The 19,990-nt window shown below is 47.0% G+C and overlaps 2 protein-coding genes across 2 annotated transcripts; both read right to left on the minus strand.

Moving 5' to 3' along the window:
* Positions 1–1,018: 1,018 nt before the first annotated feature.
* On the minus strand, positions 1,019–16,160 carry camta2 (calmodulin binding transcription activator 2). The gene is given in 28 exon segments (XM_079184744.1): positions 1,019–2,919; positions 3,447–3,521; positions 4,428–4,621; positions 5,098–5,169; positions 5,311–5,515; positions 5,594–5,775; positions 5,862–6,070; positions 7,043–7,092; positions 7,094–7,262; positions 7,434–7,683; positions 7,776–7,854; positions 8,049–8,236; positions 8,678–8,865; positions 10,292–10,426; positions 10,511–10,637; positions 11,100–11,264; positions 11,266–11,691; positions 11,778–12,319; positions 12,322–12,671; positions 13,458–13,704; positions 13,778–13,906; positions 14,088–14,235; positions 14,314–14,385; positions 14,615–14,750; positions 14,837–14,904; positions 14,991–15,094; positions 15,324–15,415; positions 16,120–16,160. Coding segments are annotated over 27 exon segments (4,599 nt in total). The 5' UTR covers positions 15,358–15,415; positions 16,120–16,160; the 3' UTR covers positions 1,019–2,864.
* Positions 16,161–16,667: 507 nt separating this feature from the next.
* Positions 16,668–19,233, minus strand: LOC306714682 (stress-associated endoplasmic reticulum protein 1). Its single transcript, XM_079184772.1, has 3 exons — positions 18,987–19,233; positions 17,463–17,538; positions 16,668–17,078 (listed from the first exon to the last, which is right to left on the minus strand). The coding sequence occupies exons 1-3, from the start codon at positions 19,068–19,070 to the stop codon at positions 17,038–17,040; spliced, it is 201 nt and encodes a 66-aa protein (XP_079040898.1). The 5' UTR covers positions 19,071–19,233; the 3' UTR covers positions 16,668–17,037.
* Between the last annotated feature and the right edge of the window lie 757 nt (positions 19,234–19,990).

Consider the following 19,990-nt stretch of genomic DNA (forward strand, 5'->3'; position numbering starts at 1 on the left):
GAAACCAAACAGGAAGTTAAACAGATATTTAGTTTTATATAGAATTAAGTAAACTAATATTATTACAAACGTTTAACATCAAAGCACTGATAATTAAAAATATAATATAGATATAGAAAAGATAATTATATATATATATATATATATATATAAAACAATATATTTATTTTTTAACCTCTAATCGTCTTTATTATTATTTTGAATTCTCTCGCTTTTATTTCAAAATAAGAGTCTGTCTAGAAGACCGTCTGCTGTATATTTATGAACTTATATTTGATGAACAGTTCCTGTAGAATCTAACGTCGGTCCGGTTATTGTTGGATTAAAACTTTTCATTTCAAAATGAAATATTAAATATTAAATTGAACTAAAAGACGGAACATGATTCATGTTTTAGTTCTGAGATTAATAGAAAATAACTAAAAGATTATTTAAAGTTTGAATCATTTACTGAAGAAATAATCCAATAAAGAATGATAATACATGTATATTTGTATGATTATAATAGTTGTTATTGTGGTTTTATTAGTGTGTGTTGAAGGAACACGTGGCTGGTTTAACCCTTTAACAGAGAGAAACCGTGTCACTGTCAGCATGACGCCGCTCTGACCAGGTGCATTCTGGGAGGTCACGTGGTTTCTTTTGGCCCCCTGATGTAAACACTGCTGTAGAATGCTAATAAAGTTATTCAAAACCAACATCAGTCTGTGTCCAGCAGGTGGAGGAGATACTTCTTGAGTATTTCATTCTTCAGTACATCAGAGTCACAGTACACTAGAGCGTGTCCTAAATACTACCGTTCAGTCTTTAAAAACTTCTTTGTAAACCTTTTCTCAATATTGTGCCGACGTCATCACATAAATCATTTCATCTGATTATTATGAGAACAAACCTTCCAGGACCTGGTCTGAGCTGGACCTGGTCTGAGCTGGACCTGGTCTGACTCCTGAACCAACACACTGAGGGAAACGCTTGTTTCCAGGGGACAGGAATAAATGACGGACCAGCAGGAAACAAATAGCAAACAGCTGTTTATTCATCAGACTTGTAGAATAAAGAATCGAGTTAATCTTTAAGGATTTCACATGAAGAAGAAAAACACAGTCATGCAAAGCGTCACGGCAACTGCTGGAGAAGTTATAGTAGAAGAAGAAGTAAAGGTAGAAGAAGAAGAAGTAAAGGTAGAAGAAGAAGAAGTAAAGGTAGAAGAAGAAGAAGAAGAAGAAGAAGAAGTAAAGGTAGAAGAAGAAGAAGAAGAAGAAGAAGAAGAAGAAGAAGAAGAAGAAGAAGAAGAAGAAGAAGAAGAAGAAGAAGAAGAAGAAGAAGAAGTAAAGGTAGTAGAAGAAGAAGAAGAAGAAGAAGTAAAGGTAGTAGAAGAAGAAGTAAAGGTAGAAGAAGAAGAAGTAAAGGTAGTAGAAGAAGAAGAAGAAGAAGAAGTAAAGGTAGTAGAAGAAGAAGTAAAGGTAGAAGAAGAAGAAGAAGAAGTAAAGGTAGTAGAAGAAGTAAAGGTAGAAGAAGAAGAAGTAAAGGTAGTAGAAGAAGAAGTAAAGGTAGAAGAAGAAGAAGTAAAGGTAGTAGAAGAAGAAGAAGAAGAAGAAGTAAAGGTAGTAGAAGAAGAAGTAAAGGTAGTAGAAGAAGAAGAAGAAGTAAAGGTAGAAGAAGAAGAAGTAAAGGTAGTAGAAGAAGAAGAAGAAGTAAAGGTAGTAGAAGAAGAAGTAAAGGTAGTAGAAGAAGAAGAAGAAGAAGAAGTAAAGGTAGTAGAAGAAGAAGTAAAGGTAGTAGAAGAAGAAGAAGAAGAAGAAGTAAAGGTAGTAGAAGAAGAAGTAAAGGTAGTAGTAAAGATGAACTTGTGTAACTTGTGCTTGTGAAGGAGCAGCAGAGTCCAGAGAGCTTAAACGTTTAGAAGGGAACCCGGTTTGACCTCTGACCTCATATATTCAGGTATTAATATATATTTGAAGACTTTTATGAAATGATCAGGATTGATTAGTGGTGTCAGAGGTCAGAGGTCAGAGGGGGGGGGTTCCTTAAGACTCCACCTCTCACACACACACACACACACACACACTCTCTCTCATACACTCACATTAACAGGTCATGCTGTAATAAATATCAACATCCATAGCATCTATAAAGTCCAACATTAGAGTGTATACACATATATATATATATATATATATATATGTGTATATATATATATATATATATATTTATAGTTTAAATACGCGATTGTGTTTCTCTTTAAGTACTTTTCTTAGAGCTCCTCCCAAAATGTTACGCAACTTTTTAACATTCAGTCAGACTCTGATTGGTTCGTGGGCCGTGAGCTCCACAGCAGAGCATTCTGGGAGTAGATCCCCCGAGCTGTGCCTGCTAGGAAACAATCTGCCTCCTTTGGTTAAGTCACAGCCCGACCGCTCACATTTAAAGTCCACATCGACCCCAAAAACCACCCGCAGGCTTTAGCCCCGCCCCCCAGCTGACTTCAGACAAGTATCCCAGCATGCACCCCTCTGTGAACCATCTCTGTATTCATAGTTAGACTCCTCGTTGATGTTCTGGCTCCTTAAAGAACACGTCTCTCCACATTTAATACAAATATGAATCATAGCAGTGACGACGGCCAGAGGAGGCGAATGGTACATTTAGCTAGTGGACTGTGTTGAGAAAGGCATGGGCTGCTGCCTGAAAGGCTGCAATAAGGGCACAAAAGCCCAAATGTATGACGCCTGTCAGGCTGAGCAAAGGGTCACCATGACGATGATGGATGGAGCTCCTGAAGCTGCAGACAGACAGGTGAGGCGTCTCTGTGACACCAGAGTCTCTCCTTACAAGTCCAACTCAGGAGAATAATGAACAAATGTTTAAGTGGTCAGTCCTCTCCTCTCCAGCTCCCTCGTCTGCTTCAGCTCCTTAATCCTGCACACACACACACACACACACACACACACACACACACACACACACACACACACACACACACACACACACACACACACACACACACACACACACACACACACACACATTTAGTCATGCTGTACAAGAGTGTGTGTGTGTGTGTGTGTGTGTTACCTGTGCGTGTGTGTGTGTGTGTGTGTTACCTGTGCGTGTGTGTGTGTGTGTGTGTTACCTGTGCGTGTGTGTGTGTGTGTGTGTTACCTGTGCGTGTGTGTGTGTGTGTGTGTTACCTGTGCGTGTGTGTGTGTGTTACCTGTGCGTGTGTGTGTGTGTGTGTGTTACCTGTGCGTGTGTGTGTGTGTGTGTGTTACCTGTGCGTGTGTGTGTGTGTGTGTGTTACCTGTGCGTGTGTGTGTGTGTGTGTGTTACCTGTGCGTGTGTGTGTGTGTGTGTGTTACCTGTGCGTGTGTGTGTGTGTGTGTGTTACCTGTGCGTGTGTGTGTGTGTGTGTGTTACCTGTGCGTGTGTGTGTGTGTGTGTGTTACCTGTGCCTGCAGCGTCTCAAGAACCTCATGATCTTCCGAGCTGCCTGGTCCTGTTTCTTCGTTAAGAACGAGCCCCTGATGGACCCAAAACCACCAACATCAGTACCAGCAGTGATCAATGAGGTCTAGCCTGATGTGGTCTCACAGGTGTGTGGATGAGGTCTAGCCTGATGTGGTCTCACAGGTGTGTGGATGAGGTCTAGCCTGATGTGGTCTCACAGGTGTGTGGATGAGGTCTAGCCTGATGTGGTCTCACAGGTGTGTGGATGAGGTCTAGCCTGATCTGGTCTAACAGGTGTGTGGATGAGGTCTAGCCTGATGTGGTCTCACAGGTATGTGGATGAGGTCTAGCCTGATCTGGTCTAACAGGTGTGTGGATGAGGTCTAGCCTGATGTGGTCTCACAGGTGTGTGGATGAGGTCTAGCCTGATGTGGTCTCACAGGTGTGTGGATGAGGTCTAGCCTGATGTGGTCTCACAGGTGTGTGGATGAGGTCTAGCCTGATCTGGTCTCACAGGTGTGTGGATGAGGTCTAGCCTGATGTGGTCTCACAGGTGTGTGGATGAGGTCTAGCCTGATCTGGTCTCACAGGTGTGTGGATGAGGTCTAGCCTGATGTGGTCTCACAGGTGTGTGGATGAGGTCTAGCCTGATGTGGTCTCACAGGTGTGTGGATGAGGTCTAGCCTGATGTGGTCTCACAGGTGTGTGGATGAGGTCTAGCCTGATGTGGTCTAACAGGTGTGTGGATGAGGTCTAGCCTGATGTGGTCTCACAGGTGTGTGGATGAGGTCTAGCCTGATGTGGTCTCACAGGTGTGTGGATGAGGTCTAGCCTGATGTGGTCTAACAGGTGTGTGGATGAGGTCTAGCCTGATGTGGTCTAACAGGTGTGTGGATGAGGTCTAGCCTGATCTGGTCTAACAGGTGTGTGGATGAGGTCTAGCCTGATGTGGTCTCACAGGTGTGTGGATGAGGTCTTACTTGATCTTGGGGTTGTGGCTGGCGGCCCCTCTGGGACCCTGCTTCAGCCTCTCGTACTCCTTGTAGCTGCGGTAGTACTGCTGGATGAGGACCGCCGCCCGCCGGCTCTGCTGGAACCGCTTTTGCTCGTAGTAGGACCTGAACTTGGACTGGATCAAGATGGCCGCCTGGGTCATCTTCTTGTAGAGAGCGTACTGAGGGGGGGGGTTACACAATGTTAGCATATAGCATAGCATCGATCACACCAGACTCTGTAGTTCTTCCTGCATCACTGTTTGTCTGTGTTATATTAAATCACAGCTCAATGAACTCTACACAGTGAAACACCTCCACAGGATCTCATGACATCAGTTTAGTGTCTCAGGATGTCTGAGGCTTCAGTGTTAAACCAGAACCATCACTGTTTACATATCATGTGATTAAACAAAGAAGACACACACACTGACTACACACTGACTACACACCACTACAGCTACCGGTCTGTCCACATTACCTTCAGAGCTATCCATGTTAGCTAGCCAGAGAGAGAGAGAGACGGTGAACACACACGGCAGGTTAGTTCAGTGTTAGTGAAGCCCACACACACACACACACACACACACACACACACACACACACACACACACACACACACACACACACACACACACACACACACACACACACACACCTGTTTGTACTTCCTGTAGCATCTCTGTATGACGGCTGCAGCCATGTCCTGCTGCTCCTTTAACCTCCGACCCTGCAGACAGACAGGAAACAGCAGCGTGACGTGTGTGTGTACACACTGTGATGACATCATAGCGTGTAGTGTGTGTACACACTGTGATGACATCATAGCGTGCAGCGTGTGTACACACTGATGACATCATAGCGTGTGTACCTTGTATCTCCTGAAGGCGTTCTGGATGATCCTGGCGGCCTCGTACAGCTCCCTCTGCTCTCCGTCCGTCAGCGTCAGCAGGGCGAAGTCTCTTTCTATCTTCCCATTGGCCGAGGCGTTCAGGAACTCCGCCCACGCCGCGGAGGAAGGGGGGCGGAGCCTCTGGAGGGCCAGTGCGCTGAGGGGCGAGGGCGGGCACACCCGTCTGCAGGTACACGTGAACACACGTGTATCCGTGACCTTGTGATAATACCCATAATGCAAAGCAGTGGGCGGGGCTTACCTGGGCGGGGAGTGCGTGTGGGCGTCGACCGTGTCGAGGTACGTGGCGAGCCAGGTGTCCTGCATGGCGGCGTTGTCCCGCCTCTCTCTGAGCGGTGACTCCGCCCCCCTGGGGAAGTCCTCCTGTTTGATCCGCTCCGGGGTCGCCTCGATGATCTGCTCCGCCAGCGTCGCCATGTCAACCTGAGGGTAACCACAGCAACAGGTGTTTAATGTGTGTACATCAGGACTAAGACTAAACTTTACATGTTGGTGTGTTTAATGTGTACCTGCAGCACCTCCTCCTCCAGGAACTCCTCCTCCTCTCCCTCGTTCTCTGCGTTCTCTCCGTAGCTCAGCAGCTGCTCCTCCAGCGCTCGCCGCCCGGCCGCCGGGTGTGTGTGTGTGTGTGTGTGTGTGTGGGCGGGGGAGGGGGGACAGGTGCTCTCGTAGTCCATCAGGAAGAGCGGAGAGTCTCTGGAGCCTCCGGGGTTCAGACCTGTGAGGGATCAGGGACACAGACCAGGTCTCCATCTTATTGATAAAACAGTATCTGCGCTACCTGTGTTGTCTGCGCTACCTGTTTACCTGCGCTACCTGTTTACCTGCGCTACCTGTTTACCTGCGCTACCTGTTTACCTGCGTTACCTGTGCTAACTGCGCTACCTGTGTTGTCTGCGCTACCTGTTTACCTGCGCTACCTGTTTACCTGCGCTACCTGTGGTACCTGTGCTACCTGTTTACCTGCACTACCTGTGCTACCTGTTTACCTGCGCTACCTGTGCTACCTGCGCTACCTGTTTACCTGTGTTGTCTGCGTTACCTGTTTACCTGCGCTACCTGTGCTACCTGTGTTACCTGTGCTACCTGTTTACCTGTGTTGTCTGCGTTACCTGTTTACCTGCGCTACCTGTGCTACCTGTTTACCTGTGTTGTCTGCGTTACCTGTTTACCTGTGCTACCTGTGTTGTCTGTTTACCTGTGCTACCTGAATTAACAGCATTATCTGCGCTACCTGTTTACCTGCGGTACCTGTGCTACCTGTGTTACCTGTTTACCTGTGCTACCTGAATTAACAGCATTATCTGCGCTACCTGTTTACCTGCGTTACCTGTGCTACCTGTGTTGTCTGTTTACCTGCGCTACCTGAATTAACAGCATTATCTGCGCTACCTGTTTACCTGCGTTACCTGTGCTACCTGTGTTACCTGTTTACCTGTGCTACCTGAATTAACAGCATTATCTGCGTTACCTGTTTACCTGCGCTACCTGTGCTACCTGTTTACCTGTGTTGTCTGCGTTACCTGTTTACCTGCGCTACCTGTGCTACCTGTGTTACCTGTTTACCTGTGCTACCTGAATTAACAGCATTATCTGCGCTACCTGTTTACCTGCGTTACCTGTGCTACCTGTGTTGTCTGTGCTACCTGTTTACCTGCGTTACCTGTGCTACCTGCGCTACCTATCTTACCTGTGTTGAGCCCGGAGGTCATCTCCTCCCCCCACATGGACACAGGGAGGGGGGGTCAGGGAGGAGGGGGAGGGTGGGGAGACCGGCAGCGAGGAAGAAGACAGAGACGAGGGGGAGGAGGGGGAGGTATCCATGGGGGCGGGACCACTGGAGTAGGCGGAGCTCGGGGAGGGGGAGGAGGGGCCACTGGGGGAGGGGAGGCTGCTGGAGGAGCTCAGACCTGGAGGGGGGGGGGGGGGGGAGAGAAGTGACACCGTTAGAGCCAATCAGAGGACTGGAATCACAACACATCCACTTCACGTTTGGTGTGAATGCAGCGTTAGCTACCAGCTAGTAGCTACCAGCTACCAGCTAGTATCTACTAGTTAGACAGGACTGTCAGGTGTGGTACCTGTGTCTGGGCTGGTGGACGGAGGAGACGGTGACGGCTGTGGTTGCGGCGTGGTGGGCGTGTGCACGTCGTCCCTGGGCGTCACATGCGTGTGCAGCTCCTCCAGCGCGGTGGCGAGGCGGGTGTGTCCTCGGGAGCGAGCCACGGCGAGCGGCAAGCGGCCAAGCGAATCAGGGAGCCCCAGAGCAGAGCTGTTCCAGCTGTACAGGAGCTCTGCTGCCCTCTGGTGGCCCAGAGCACACGCCCACATCTGGAACACACAGAGAGACACGCAACACTGATGACTGACGGGACACCTGGCCAATCACAGCACAGGACTTTAAATGTGTGTGTGTGTTTTACCAGCGGGGTGCAGGAGAAGTGGTCGATGTTCAGAGGATCTACTTCCTGTTCCAAGTCCAAACTGTCGCTGTTAACACTCCTACAACACACACACACAGCTATAGTCAACAAGTGTGTGTGTGTGTGTACCTCCAGTGGATCAGAGTGTGTATCAGGTGTGTGTGTGTGTGTGTGTACCTCCAGTGGATCAGAGTGTGTATCAGGTGTGTGTGTGTGTGTGTGTACCTCCAGTGGATCAGAGTGTGTATCAGGTGTGTGTGTGTGTGTGTGTACCTCCAGTGGATCAGAGTGTGTATCAGGTGTGTGTATCCTTGTGCAGCAGCCAGGTGGAGGAGTGTCATCCCGCGGTGACGGACCGAGTGATGAAGCCTCTCTCCTCCTCCTCCTCCTCCTCCTCCTCCTCCCCACCTTCCTCCTCTCATCATCCTCTCACAAACTCCCACAATCCTCCTCTCGAACCACTGAGGACACAAACAGAGATTCATTAACATTCCTTCAGAATAAAAGCTCAGGTGAAGCCTCTAAACACTGATGAAGAACATAAAGTGATCTTGATGTCAAACTGTAAAAACAGAGGATACGATGAGTTCTAATAGTTTTAGTGTCTGAGAGAGAGAGAGAGAGAGAGAGAGAGAGAGAGGCTCTGGTTCAGCGGAGGTCGGACTGTTTTAAAGGGTTTTACATTCAGGTTCATGAGTTCGTCTTAACTTGTTTACCAGCTTCCTGTAATCTCTCTCATGTCTCTGATTGGCTGATCAGCTTAAAGAGAATTAGTGCACGAGAAGAGGAAAGAAAGAGAAAGGAGCGGTGTGATTGTGTTTCTATTATTTAGTCTAACACTACTACCTGAACATTAGAAGCTTCATGACCCCAACAGAGAGAGTCCCGTTCTATCTTCTCACCTGTTCATGGTCCTCAGGTAGGGGGGGTGGAGGGGGTGGGGCCAGCTGGCTGCCATGTTGATGTTGATGCTGCTGCTGCTGCTGCTGCTGCTGCTGGTTGTTGTTGTTGTTGTTGTGGGCGGCCATCTCTGCCATCCTGCGCTCCATCTGCTCCAGTCGCTCCAGGATGGACATCCTGAACTGATTATCTGCACACAGAAAACACACAGAGAGCTGTTTACATCCGTTTACCACAGTTTACCACAGTTAACGACTAAGGGCTACTTTAGAGTCCCGAAAATAGTTGTAACACAAAAGGTTAAAAAAGAAGTTAAAAAAAATAAAAACTCTACAGAGAAACGGCGATGGACAAAGATCAAAAACCAATTTTGCTAACTAGCTAAAACCAACAACAAACACAGACCATGGTTTTAGTTAGTTCTATCCAGCTAACTAGGTAGCTCAAACTGTGAAACAATAGCAGATGAAACAGGGTGATGATATCACAGATGGGTTTTGTTTCCGGCGATATCACCACCATGGTCATCATTGTTTTTATGTGGGAGAAAGCTAGTTAGCGTTACTAACTACTGTGTTACTGTGTCGACAGCTCTAACCAGGAGGCAAATGGAAAACTCCTCTTAAATAACTGTTTTAATAGAGCCTCTTTCTCACACACACACACACACACACACACACACACACACACACACACACACACACACACACACCAAGTCAGTGGAGATAGTTTCCATTTGAGACAGTGTGTGTGTGTGTGTGTGAGGCTATATAGGGAGTCTGCTTTCATTTCCCCACCCCCACACACACACACACACTATCATATCCTACGTTCTATTACATATATACACACACATTACATCCCATAATACACACATGATGTTAACATGTCACGTGACACGTCTGTATGACATCATCGATCAATAAAGGTTCTTAATCGTAATACACATCACGAGTGTAACAGTGAAAAACAACAATAAATATAACAAGCTAACGCTCACACACACACACACACACACTCCGGTCCTACCGTCCATCTTCTGTCTGTGTGTCTGTCACAGGGAGGTGAGGAGCATTGTGGGTAGGCTGTGATGTCACAGCATTAGTTAACACACACACACAGGATCAACAAGGTAAAGAGAGAGAGCAGTGTGTGCTCGGTCGTCCTGTGCAGACTAGTGTCCAAACACAGCAGCAAGGCATGCTGGGTAATCCACAGTGAGGGAGGCGGGGGGGGGGGGGGGGGCTGTCTCACATTCCTGAGCCCCCCCCCAACAGATTTCATGAGACACAGAGAGAGAAGAAGAAATGAGATAAAGAGGAAGTGAGGGGGGTCTGAACCCAAACCTGGTCTGGGTTCAGACATAAATAGCAGCTGAACCCCCCCCCCCCATCATGACATCACTCAGCAGCTGTTTGATTGGACGGATTAAACCTCACAGATTACATTAACAAAAAAATACACTTCCCACAATGCCGTGCAGGACGTCAACACAACGATGATGTTATGTTGAGTGTCGATAGAGCTGCTACATTGTTAGCGTATAGCTTAGCACAGATAGAACCAGACTCCATTCAGACAACAAGAGTTTTAAGAGCTGTTAGCTTGAGCCTCACCGTCCAATGAGAGCCAGTCGAGCTGAGAGCTCGGCAGAGAGCTGGCGTTCCTCGCTCGGTACTCAAACAGAACCGAGGACGAGACGGAACCTCCAGACTCTAGAACCTGGAGACACACCAGACCGGCCTCGTGGGCTGAGAGAGAGACGGGACCATCAACATGTTAGAGGGACACACCAAAAACACAGTGTGTGTGTGTGTGTGTGTGTGTGTGTGTACCAGGACAGTAGCAGCGTAGTACTCCAGGTTGGATGAGCGAAGCGGGGACCGTGCTCTGATCAAACACACACGAGTATCGACCCAACAGCCCACTCCACGGTCCTGTGATCAATACCTTCACACCTCCCTACACACACACACACACACACACACACACACACACACACACACACACACACACACACACACACACACACACACACACACACACACACACACACACACACACACACACACAGTCACTTTTGTGATGAGGGCCTCTGGCACCCCCTTGTGGACAAACAGAGGAATACCTCATTCTGTCTCTATTGACGAAAGCTAACTGCTAACTGCTAACTGCTAACAACTGACCGCTAACAGCTAACTGCTGACAGCTAACAGCTAACTGCTGACAGCTAACAGCTAACTGCTAACAGCTAACAGCTAACAGCTGACAGCTAACAGCTAACTGCTGACAGCTAACAGCTAACAGCTAACTGCTAACAGCTAACAGCTGACAGCTAACAGCTAACTGCTGACAGCTAACAGCTAACAGCTAACAGCTAACAGCTGACAGCAAACAGCTAACAGCAAACAGCTGACAGCTTACCTCTGGGTACGACCACTCTGGAGAGAAGTCTGTGATGGAGGAGAGGCGGGTGGAGGTGGAGGAGGGCAGCAGGTGAGGGAAGGGGAGGAAGGAGGAGGAGGGGGAGGGTTGGGGGGGCACCATGTAGCGGACCCCCGCCGGGAACACGGCCGGGTTTGGCGCGGCGGGGGGGGTGGTGAGCCACCACGGGATTGGCCGCCTCGGTGATGAGGTCAGAGATGAGGTCGAAGGAGATGTCAAGCTCCTCCCCTTCTCCTCCTCCTCGCTCGCATGGCTCCGCCCCCTCCTCCTCCAGGTGCGTGTCCATGCGGGCGTCCTCCGGGTCGTAGCCCCGCCCACCCTCCTCCTTCACCTGGACCGGGGGCGTTGCCGGGCGAGCGGCGGTATCCATGGCGACGGCAGGAACGGAGGCGGAGCTAACGGGCCGACTCAGATAGGACACGTGATCGTAGGGCGGGACCGGGACCAACGGCTGCGTCTGATTGGCCGGCCGACCGGGTTGGCCTGCCGAGTCCTGGCAAACCAAGAGCAGGGAAGAGGCGCTGCCGACCGTTTGTTGACGTGGAGACGAGCAGGAGGAGGCGTGGCTTGTCTGAAGAACACAGAAATAAAAACTACAGTGAAGAGAGAGAGCGGATGATTACGAGCTGTGAAGAAAGTAGTTCCTCCAAGTCTCACCTGGAGGAGAGCCAGCTTAGTGGGAGGAGCCTCGCCTTCATCATCATCATCATCATCTCTCCTGTCCTTCACCTCCTCCTCCTCCTCTCTCACAGGCTCCTCCTCCTCTCTCACAGGCTCCTCCTCCTGCCTCCCCCCTTGTGACTCCCCGAGAGCTCCCAGCTCCAGGCAGAGGGGGAGCAGGGGCGGAGTCACAGAGGAGGTGGGCGACAGGGAGAGGGCGGGGGGGAGGGAGGACGAGGGGGGGGAGGAGGAGGAGGAGGAGAGGGAGGACAGAGAGGAGGGAGGAGAGACAGAGGATGGAGGGGTGGAGGTGGGTGAGAGAGAGAGAGCTAGAGACGGGGGAGAGAGGGGGGAGGAGGAGGAGAGAACAGGTGAGGGGGAGGAGGAGGGAGGAGGGGGGCCGCCATATGTCTGACCCTGTTTGGGGGAGTTCAGGAAGGAGTCGGGGTCGAAAGTTGGGTGAGGCGGGGGGGAGGAAGCGGGGGAGGGAAGGGAGGTGGCAGGAGGAGGAGGGGGGGGAACGGCGGGAGGAGGAGGGGGGGGGTGACGAGCAGGCCTCCAATGACAGGGGAGGGGAGGAGGGTGAGGGAGAGAGTGGTCACGGGAGGAGGAGGGGGGAGTGAGGGGGGAGCGGGGGAGGAGGAGGGAGGGGGAGGGGCCAGAGCGGGGGAGAGCAGCAACTGGCCAGAGTGGTTGAGTGAAAGCCCCGCCTCCTCTCCTCCTCTGGCTCCGCCTCCTCCGCCTGCCAGGGTGGTGGTGGTGGTTGCCATGACGATCACGGCGTTCTGGGGCAACGCAACCGTCGTCAGGTTGCCGCAGCGGTCGCCGTAGAAGCCGTTGCCGTGGTTACCCACGGTGATGGTCGCTCTGTGAGGCTGAGGGGGGGGCGAGCTGTAGAATAAACAGAGTTTATATATACACATATATATACATATATACATATATATATATATATATATATATATATATATATATATATATATAATATATATATATATATATATATACATATATATATATATATATATATATATATATATGTATATATATATATATGTATATATATATATATATAGTGTATATATATACATATATATAGTGAATATATACATATATGTATATATATATTTATATATATATGTATATATATATATATATACATATATACATATATATATATATATATATATATGTATATACATATATATATATATATATATGTATATACATATATATATATATGTATATATATATATATATATGTATATATACATATATATATATATATACATATATATATATATATATATGTATATATACATATATATATATATATACATATATATATATACATATATATATATATATATATATACATATATATATATACATATATATATGTATATATACATATATACATATACATATATATATGTATATATACATATATACATATATATATATATACATATATACATATATATATATATATACATATATATATACATATATATATATATACACATATATATACATATATATGTATATATATATATATATATATACATATATATATATATATATATACATATATATATATATACATATATATATATATATATATATATGTATATATACATACTTTCCCCGTAGACTTCTATGATAAAAGAGACTTACGTGGATGAGGGGCAGGGAGATGAGACGGGGCTACTCTGAGCCTGGAGGGGGGGCAGTTTGGTGGTTCCTCCTCCTCCTCCTCCTCCTCCTCCTCCTCCTCCTCCTCCTCCTCCTCCTCCTCCTGCCTCCCCCCCCTCACAGGACAGAGGGGAGGAGGAGGGTCTGCAGGAGGAGGGGGGCAGTTTGGGGGAGATGATGCGATGCTTGGTGCTGTTACAGCGGTGAGGAATGTTCACTCCTGAAGAGACTGTACAGAGACACAGTGATGTCACAGTGATGTCACAGTGATGTCACAGTGATGTCACACAGTGATGCGTTACCTTGGCCGGTGTTACAGAGGCAGGTGTGTGTACGAGGTTGTGGTTTAGTTCTTTGTCGGTCCAGAATGTGTTGAACCAGATCCTCAATACTGAAGTCCCCTGAACCCACGGAGCACTTTATACTGTGGACTGAGAGGAAATGTACTACATGTTAGTACTACAGAGCACTTTATACTGTGGACTGAGAGGAAAAGTACTACATGTTAGTACTACAGAGTACACATATACTGCATGTTAACACCACAGAGTACCACACAGTACACAGATACTGTGAGGTAGTATTTCATTAGTACTTGTACATGATACGTACACATGGGCCTCAGCTGGTTCAGCAGCTCATCTCGGCTCCACCTCAGACTGTCATGGCGGTCGGTCACCGCACACAGCAGAGGACTGCATTTCCCAGAATCCTCTAGGGACGGCACGTTCAGGTAGTGGACCAGCACGATGTCTGGGTTCTGTTAAACAAACATATCGGTTATCGATCGATCGGCAACTCGGTTCACAGTCTGTTGATGTGTAACGTGTGTGTTGACCTGCAGCAGCCAGTAGCAACGTCTGTGGAATGTTGGAACGATGGAGGAATGGACGTAGCAACCGTACAGGCACTGCAACACAACAGAGACAGCAACCGGCAACTTTAGTACAGGCACTGAAACCAAGACAGAGACAGCAACTAACTTAGCGGTGCTGCTAACGTTACTACCTGTCCTCCTGTCAGTTAGCCGTTAGCGGTGCTGCTAACGTTACTACCTGTCCTCCTGTCAGTTAGCCGTTAGCGGGGCTGCTAACGTTACTAGCTCTAAACCCTGACTGGTGGTAACACCGTGTTCTGACCTCCATGCCCTGGACCTTGAGCTTCATGTGGTCCTCTCTCGTGGTCTTCCCATCCTTCCTCTTCTTCCAGCAGTACCCGTCCTTCCTGTACTTCACCTTCTTCCTGTTGTACAGGATGATGCTGCCGTTCTTCGGCCTGAAACACAAACAAACATCAGATGTTTTCCAGATGTGAAGCGGCTGCATGTGGTCCAGGTTTTGGTGAGAGTCTGCATGGAGGACCTGGTCTTCAGGGAGCAGGAGAGCCACTCGTCATGTCTGTCGAAGGATATCAGGTAGGAAGCAATCTCCTGCAAAGAGACACGTTTACATGTTAGTGCGCTCTTATTTTGAAATACAGGCTAAATGTGATGCTAACGTGCTAACGGCCTCTCACCTCGTTGGTGTTCCAGCGCAGCCTGTCTCCGGGCAGACTGGACAAACGAGGAAGACACTCAAGGAGCTTGTTAGGGAGGAAGACTTTCCTCTGTCCTTTGTTCTCTACACACACACACACACACACACACACACACACACACACACACAGTAAATTAATATTGATGAAGAAGTGATGATGATGATGATGATGACATCACCTCTGAGGTGGACACACACAGAATAGGAGTCTCTGTGCTGGTCTACATCTACAGGTGTGTGTATGTGTGTGTGTGTATGTATCTGTGTGTGTGTGTGTGTGTGTTCACGTTCAGCTGACATCACACAGACTGACCTGTCTCCATGGAAACCATCTCCTTGTTGCTCATGGTGACGGGTCCATGCAGGACGATCCTCACACAACACACGGCCTCCCACAATGCACCTCTGTAAACACACACACACACACAGCTGAAATCCAACCCTCAATAGCTCCCTGTTGCCTAGCAACAGCTGAATTTGCACCCACTGTAATTGTGGTCGGTGTGTGTGTGTGTGTGTGACAGATCTACACACCTGGCTTGCACCTAAACACGTAATAATTAACATTAATAACAGTAAACACAGTGTTGATAGATGGCTGTAATCCTCACACACACTCGTTCCCCGGAGGCCCGGCTCACACCACGGTCTTTCCTGGCTTCTGAGGCCGCCTCTCGGAGCTCCTCTCCCGTCTGTAAGAGCTCAGCTCCTCCGCTAAGCTAAAGCTAACACTGAAGCTAACACTGTCAGTTTGTCATCATGTCAGAACGTGACGACACGTTTCATCACGTCAGTAGCTTTCGGTTTACGGTCTCGTTATTATGTTGAAGTAACGTAAACAGAACGGGTAACATCAACCAACGTATGAATAAATAACGTTTTGGTTGTTTAGCTGCTCAGCTAGTCGGCTATGCTAACGGTATTAACCGAGCTCGTAAAGCCGAGCAGCAGGGCTCTACATCCGGGTCAAAAACAAGCTTAACCCGGGTCAGCCATGGGACACTAACATCTGTAGATGTTAACTAGAATAACACGGTTTAAATGACACATGACACGAGCCAACAGGATGTGTTTAGAGGTAGAAAACAGCCTCTTAAAAGCTCCTTTACCTTCCGCCTTCAGCACGGTGGCCATCTTCTTTATGTGACGTCACTGCGTAGCTGGGGGGGGGGGGGGTTGTTATAACTTTACTGTATTAATTACTTTATTATATTATAAAAGTGTTCTTTATGTGACTTTATGTTTCAGATTAAAAGGAGCGGAGGTTGATAAATGCAGAAGAAGAAGACATGATGTAAATTATGTAAAATGGGCTAACAGTTTCCCTCTGCTTCCAGTCTTGTGCTAAGCTAGGCTAACATTTTCCCTTTGCTTCCAGTCTTTGTGCTAAGCTAGGCTAACGGTTTCCCTCTGCTTCCAGTCCTGTGCTAAGCTAGGCTAACATTTTCCCTTTGCTTCCAGTCTTTGTGCTAAGCTAGGCTAACGGTTTCCCTCGGCTTCAAGTCTTTGAGCTAAGCTAGGCTAACAGTTTCCCTCTGCTTCCAGTCTTTGTGCTAAGCTAGGCTAACGGTTTCCCTCTGCTTCCAGTCTTCGTGCTAAGCTAGGCTAACGGTTTAATAGAAATAAGTTTTCATTCGATCAGAGAGGCGAGTAGAGAAAAATATCTGCTTTATTTTGTAGAAAAGCGGAGCGTTGTAGTCCAGCAGGAGGCTCAGCTGCACCTTTAAAACCGGCGGTTGGAGTCCTCACACGAGACTGCTGCTCAATGAAACACACCACTTCCTGTGCATACTTCACAATAAAAGCCCACAGGCAGGGAGGACTTTTACTGTGAAGTATGAGAGGATGAGGCTCATTGGAGCTTCAGTGGAACTCAGAGACAAACAGCTGGAGGACAAGAACTACCAACATCTGGTCATCTTCATCAGGAGGAAGAGTAGAACACACTCAGTGTGTGTGTGTGTGTGGTTCATGATGGCCCCCCCCACCATATGACAGGCTCAGGCTCCTCCGGAGGTCAAAGGTCATCACATGCCCTGTCTGATGCTCTGGATGATCTGGAAGATGGCTGTAAGACAGACAGGCAGAGAGACAGAGAGACAGAGAGAGAGAGAGACAGACAGACAGACAGACAGACAGACAGACAGACAGAGAGAGAGACAGGCAGACAGAGAGAGAGACAGACAGACAGAGAGAGAGACAGAGAGAGAGACAGACAGACAGAGAGAGAGACAGACAGACAGAGAGAGAGACAGGCAGACAGAGAGAGAGACAGACAGACAGACAGACAGGCAGACGTTAACCAGAGGAAACAGAAGTTCATCAACATGCCATGTTTGTTCACAGCAGTTTATTGAAATATTTAAAGAGGTTTTCTACTCACCTGTCTGTCTACCTGTGACTATAAGGTGTCTCTCTACCTGTCTGTCTCTCTAAGGTGTCTCTCTCTCACCTGATCCACAAACCACGAAGACGAACAGAGCGAGCAGCCACGGACCCACCGGAGACTTCTCCTCGTTCACAGGCCTCTGGAACACACCATCACATTAACATCATTACATGTTTATATATATTTATATTAGTGCTGGGCAAGTTAACGCGTTATTATCACGTTACCGCCGACCTTCATCACCTCTGAGTTACAGCATCATAGTGATGAAGAGGAGAGAACACACAACACACACATTGTGATGAAACGTGTTGTTCATGTTGTTCATGTTCACACACTGAGCACAGAGAGAGAAGAGAATCCTGCTGTTAACAACAACCGCATGAGTTTAATGTGTTCACACCACATGTTGTTGACCTTTGACCTTTAGTTCATAGAGCAGCACTTTAACATACAAGAGACCAACACACTACTTTAGATTCATTATGAACTTTAACAATGAGATTAATCAACATTACATGTTAATCGTTACACAGCACTAATATAAATATAAATATGTATATAGAACATACATACTCTGGAACACATGATCAAATAATATAATAATAATATAATATAAAAATATAATAATAATATTATTAATAATATAATATAATAATAATAACAATATAATATACAAATATAATAATAATATAATATAAAAATATAATAATAATAATATTAATAATATAATAATCATAATAATAATATAATATAGTATAATATAATATAATATAATATATTAATAGTGTTTTTCTCCATTGCTGCTCCTCTGGACTCCGTTAACGGTTCCGTGCTGAAGTAAACACGGTGACCATATAAAGTGCACCACGTGACATTAACCGGGCCGGTAGCGGCCTCGTCTCTGATTCGGAACACGTTTAATTCACATTCACGACTTCTTTACAATGTTGAGCACCGTTCAGCACGAGGCGCCTCCGCCCACTGCGGTGTTTACACCGGCACGAGCTGCGTGAGAGCGCGGACCAACAGCACCGAGTCACCGGGACAACGTGGAGCAGTGGAGCGCGTGTGAGCCGAACTAACGAGGACACGTGAGGTTGTGAAGAGAACACGTGAATATCACGTCACAGCCAGGAGCTCTGTGAGAGTGTGAACCACTCTCAATGTCCCAGAGTTCTGATGGAGTCTGGTCCTCTGTGCTTCACTCATGTTAGCCGGTCAACAGACACCATGCATATATCATATATGATGTAATATATATATGATGTAATATATATATGATGTATGCATGTATAATATCTGACTAATGGCACGTTTAAATACGACGTTAGATTGATATGTTATGAGAAAAAGAGGCTCACTAGTGTAGCTGCTAATGCTAATGCTAGCTCTATGCTAAGAGCTGAGCTGCACCGCTACTTCAATGGCTCGTATTTTACCTCCGAATCTAAATTAAAGCGGGAATATTCTGCACTTTCCACACTAAATATAAATATAAATGTATGTTTAATAAACCCGACCATGGTTCGGCGGTACGGGGGATCAGTAAGACAACATGTTAGCCGTTAGCATGGCTGTCAGTACCGATGTCTTCTGGACGTGTCCCCGCTGTGTGATGGTCTTGCTGTGCCGCTCGTTCGCCACCTTCATCCGCTGCACCGCCGACATGTTTCGGGTCTGGACCGAGAGGACGGAGAGAGCCGGGAAATGAGCGGGAACGACCGGGAGGAGGAGGAGGAGCCGGTGCCGGTGAAGAAGAGGTCCCGCTGAACGGCGGATCTCTGACCGGTGGTTTGTTTCCCTGTTGTCGGTCCGAATGAAATGCTAATGCTAGTTAGCTAGCTGCTTAGCCGAACGGAGCTAGCTAATGTGAAGCGACTCACCTCGTCACGTGACACGGGACAGTCAGCCCTCTAGTGGCGGGAAGAAAGATACATAAATGAGTTCAATCTAACAATATATATGATTTGATGCTTTGGCGGTGCACCGTCCTAGCAGATGAACAGACTAAGAAAACTATTAAAAAAGGTATTTAAATGATAATACATTCAAAATAAAATACCACGGCATGCTTTTATTGTTGAAACGATTCAAATAAACCACATTGTTACAAATACCGATAGTTTTAAGCTGTTGCAATAATTAAAACACTTTTGTCCAGAAATTTGAATGTTCTCACATGTCAGGAGGAGCAACTGTAAAGAATGTCACTTTATGTTATATTTAAAGCTCTAACATGATATGAAAACTGTTCAAAAGTATAACGGTGTTAAGTTAACGATATTATACACTTTCAAACTGTTTTCATGATATTAATGAATATTGTTTAACTATTAAGGAAGGATGTGTGTGTGCAGAACGCTGCTACGGTGAGGTAGAAGATGCTACGGTGAGGTGGAAGCTGCTACGGTGAGGTAGAAGCTGCTACGGTGAGGTGGAAGCTGCTACGGTGAGGTAGAAGATGCTACGGTGAGGTAGAAGATGCTACGGTGAGGTAGATGCTACGGTGAGGTAGAAGCTGCTACGGTGAGGTAGAAGCTGCTACGCTGAGGTAGAAGATGCTACGGTGAGGTAGAAGATGCTACGGT

The sequence above is a fragment of the Pholis gunnellus genome, assembly GCF_910591455.1.
Source record: "Pholis gunnellus genome assembly, chromosome: 23".
Lineage (NCBI taxonomy): Eukaryota > Metazoa > Chordata > Actinopteri > Perciformes > Pholidae > Pholis > Pholis gunnellus.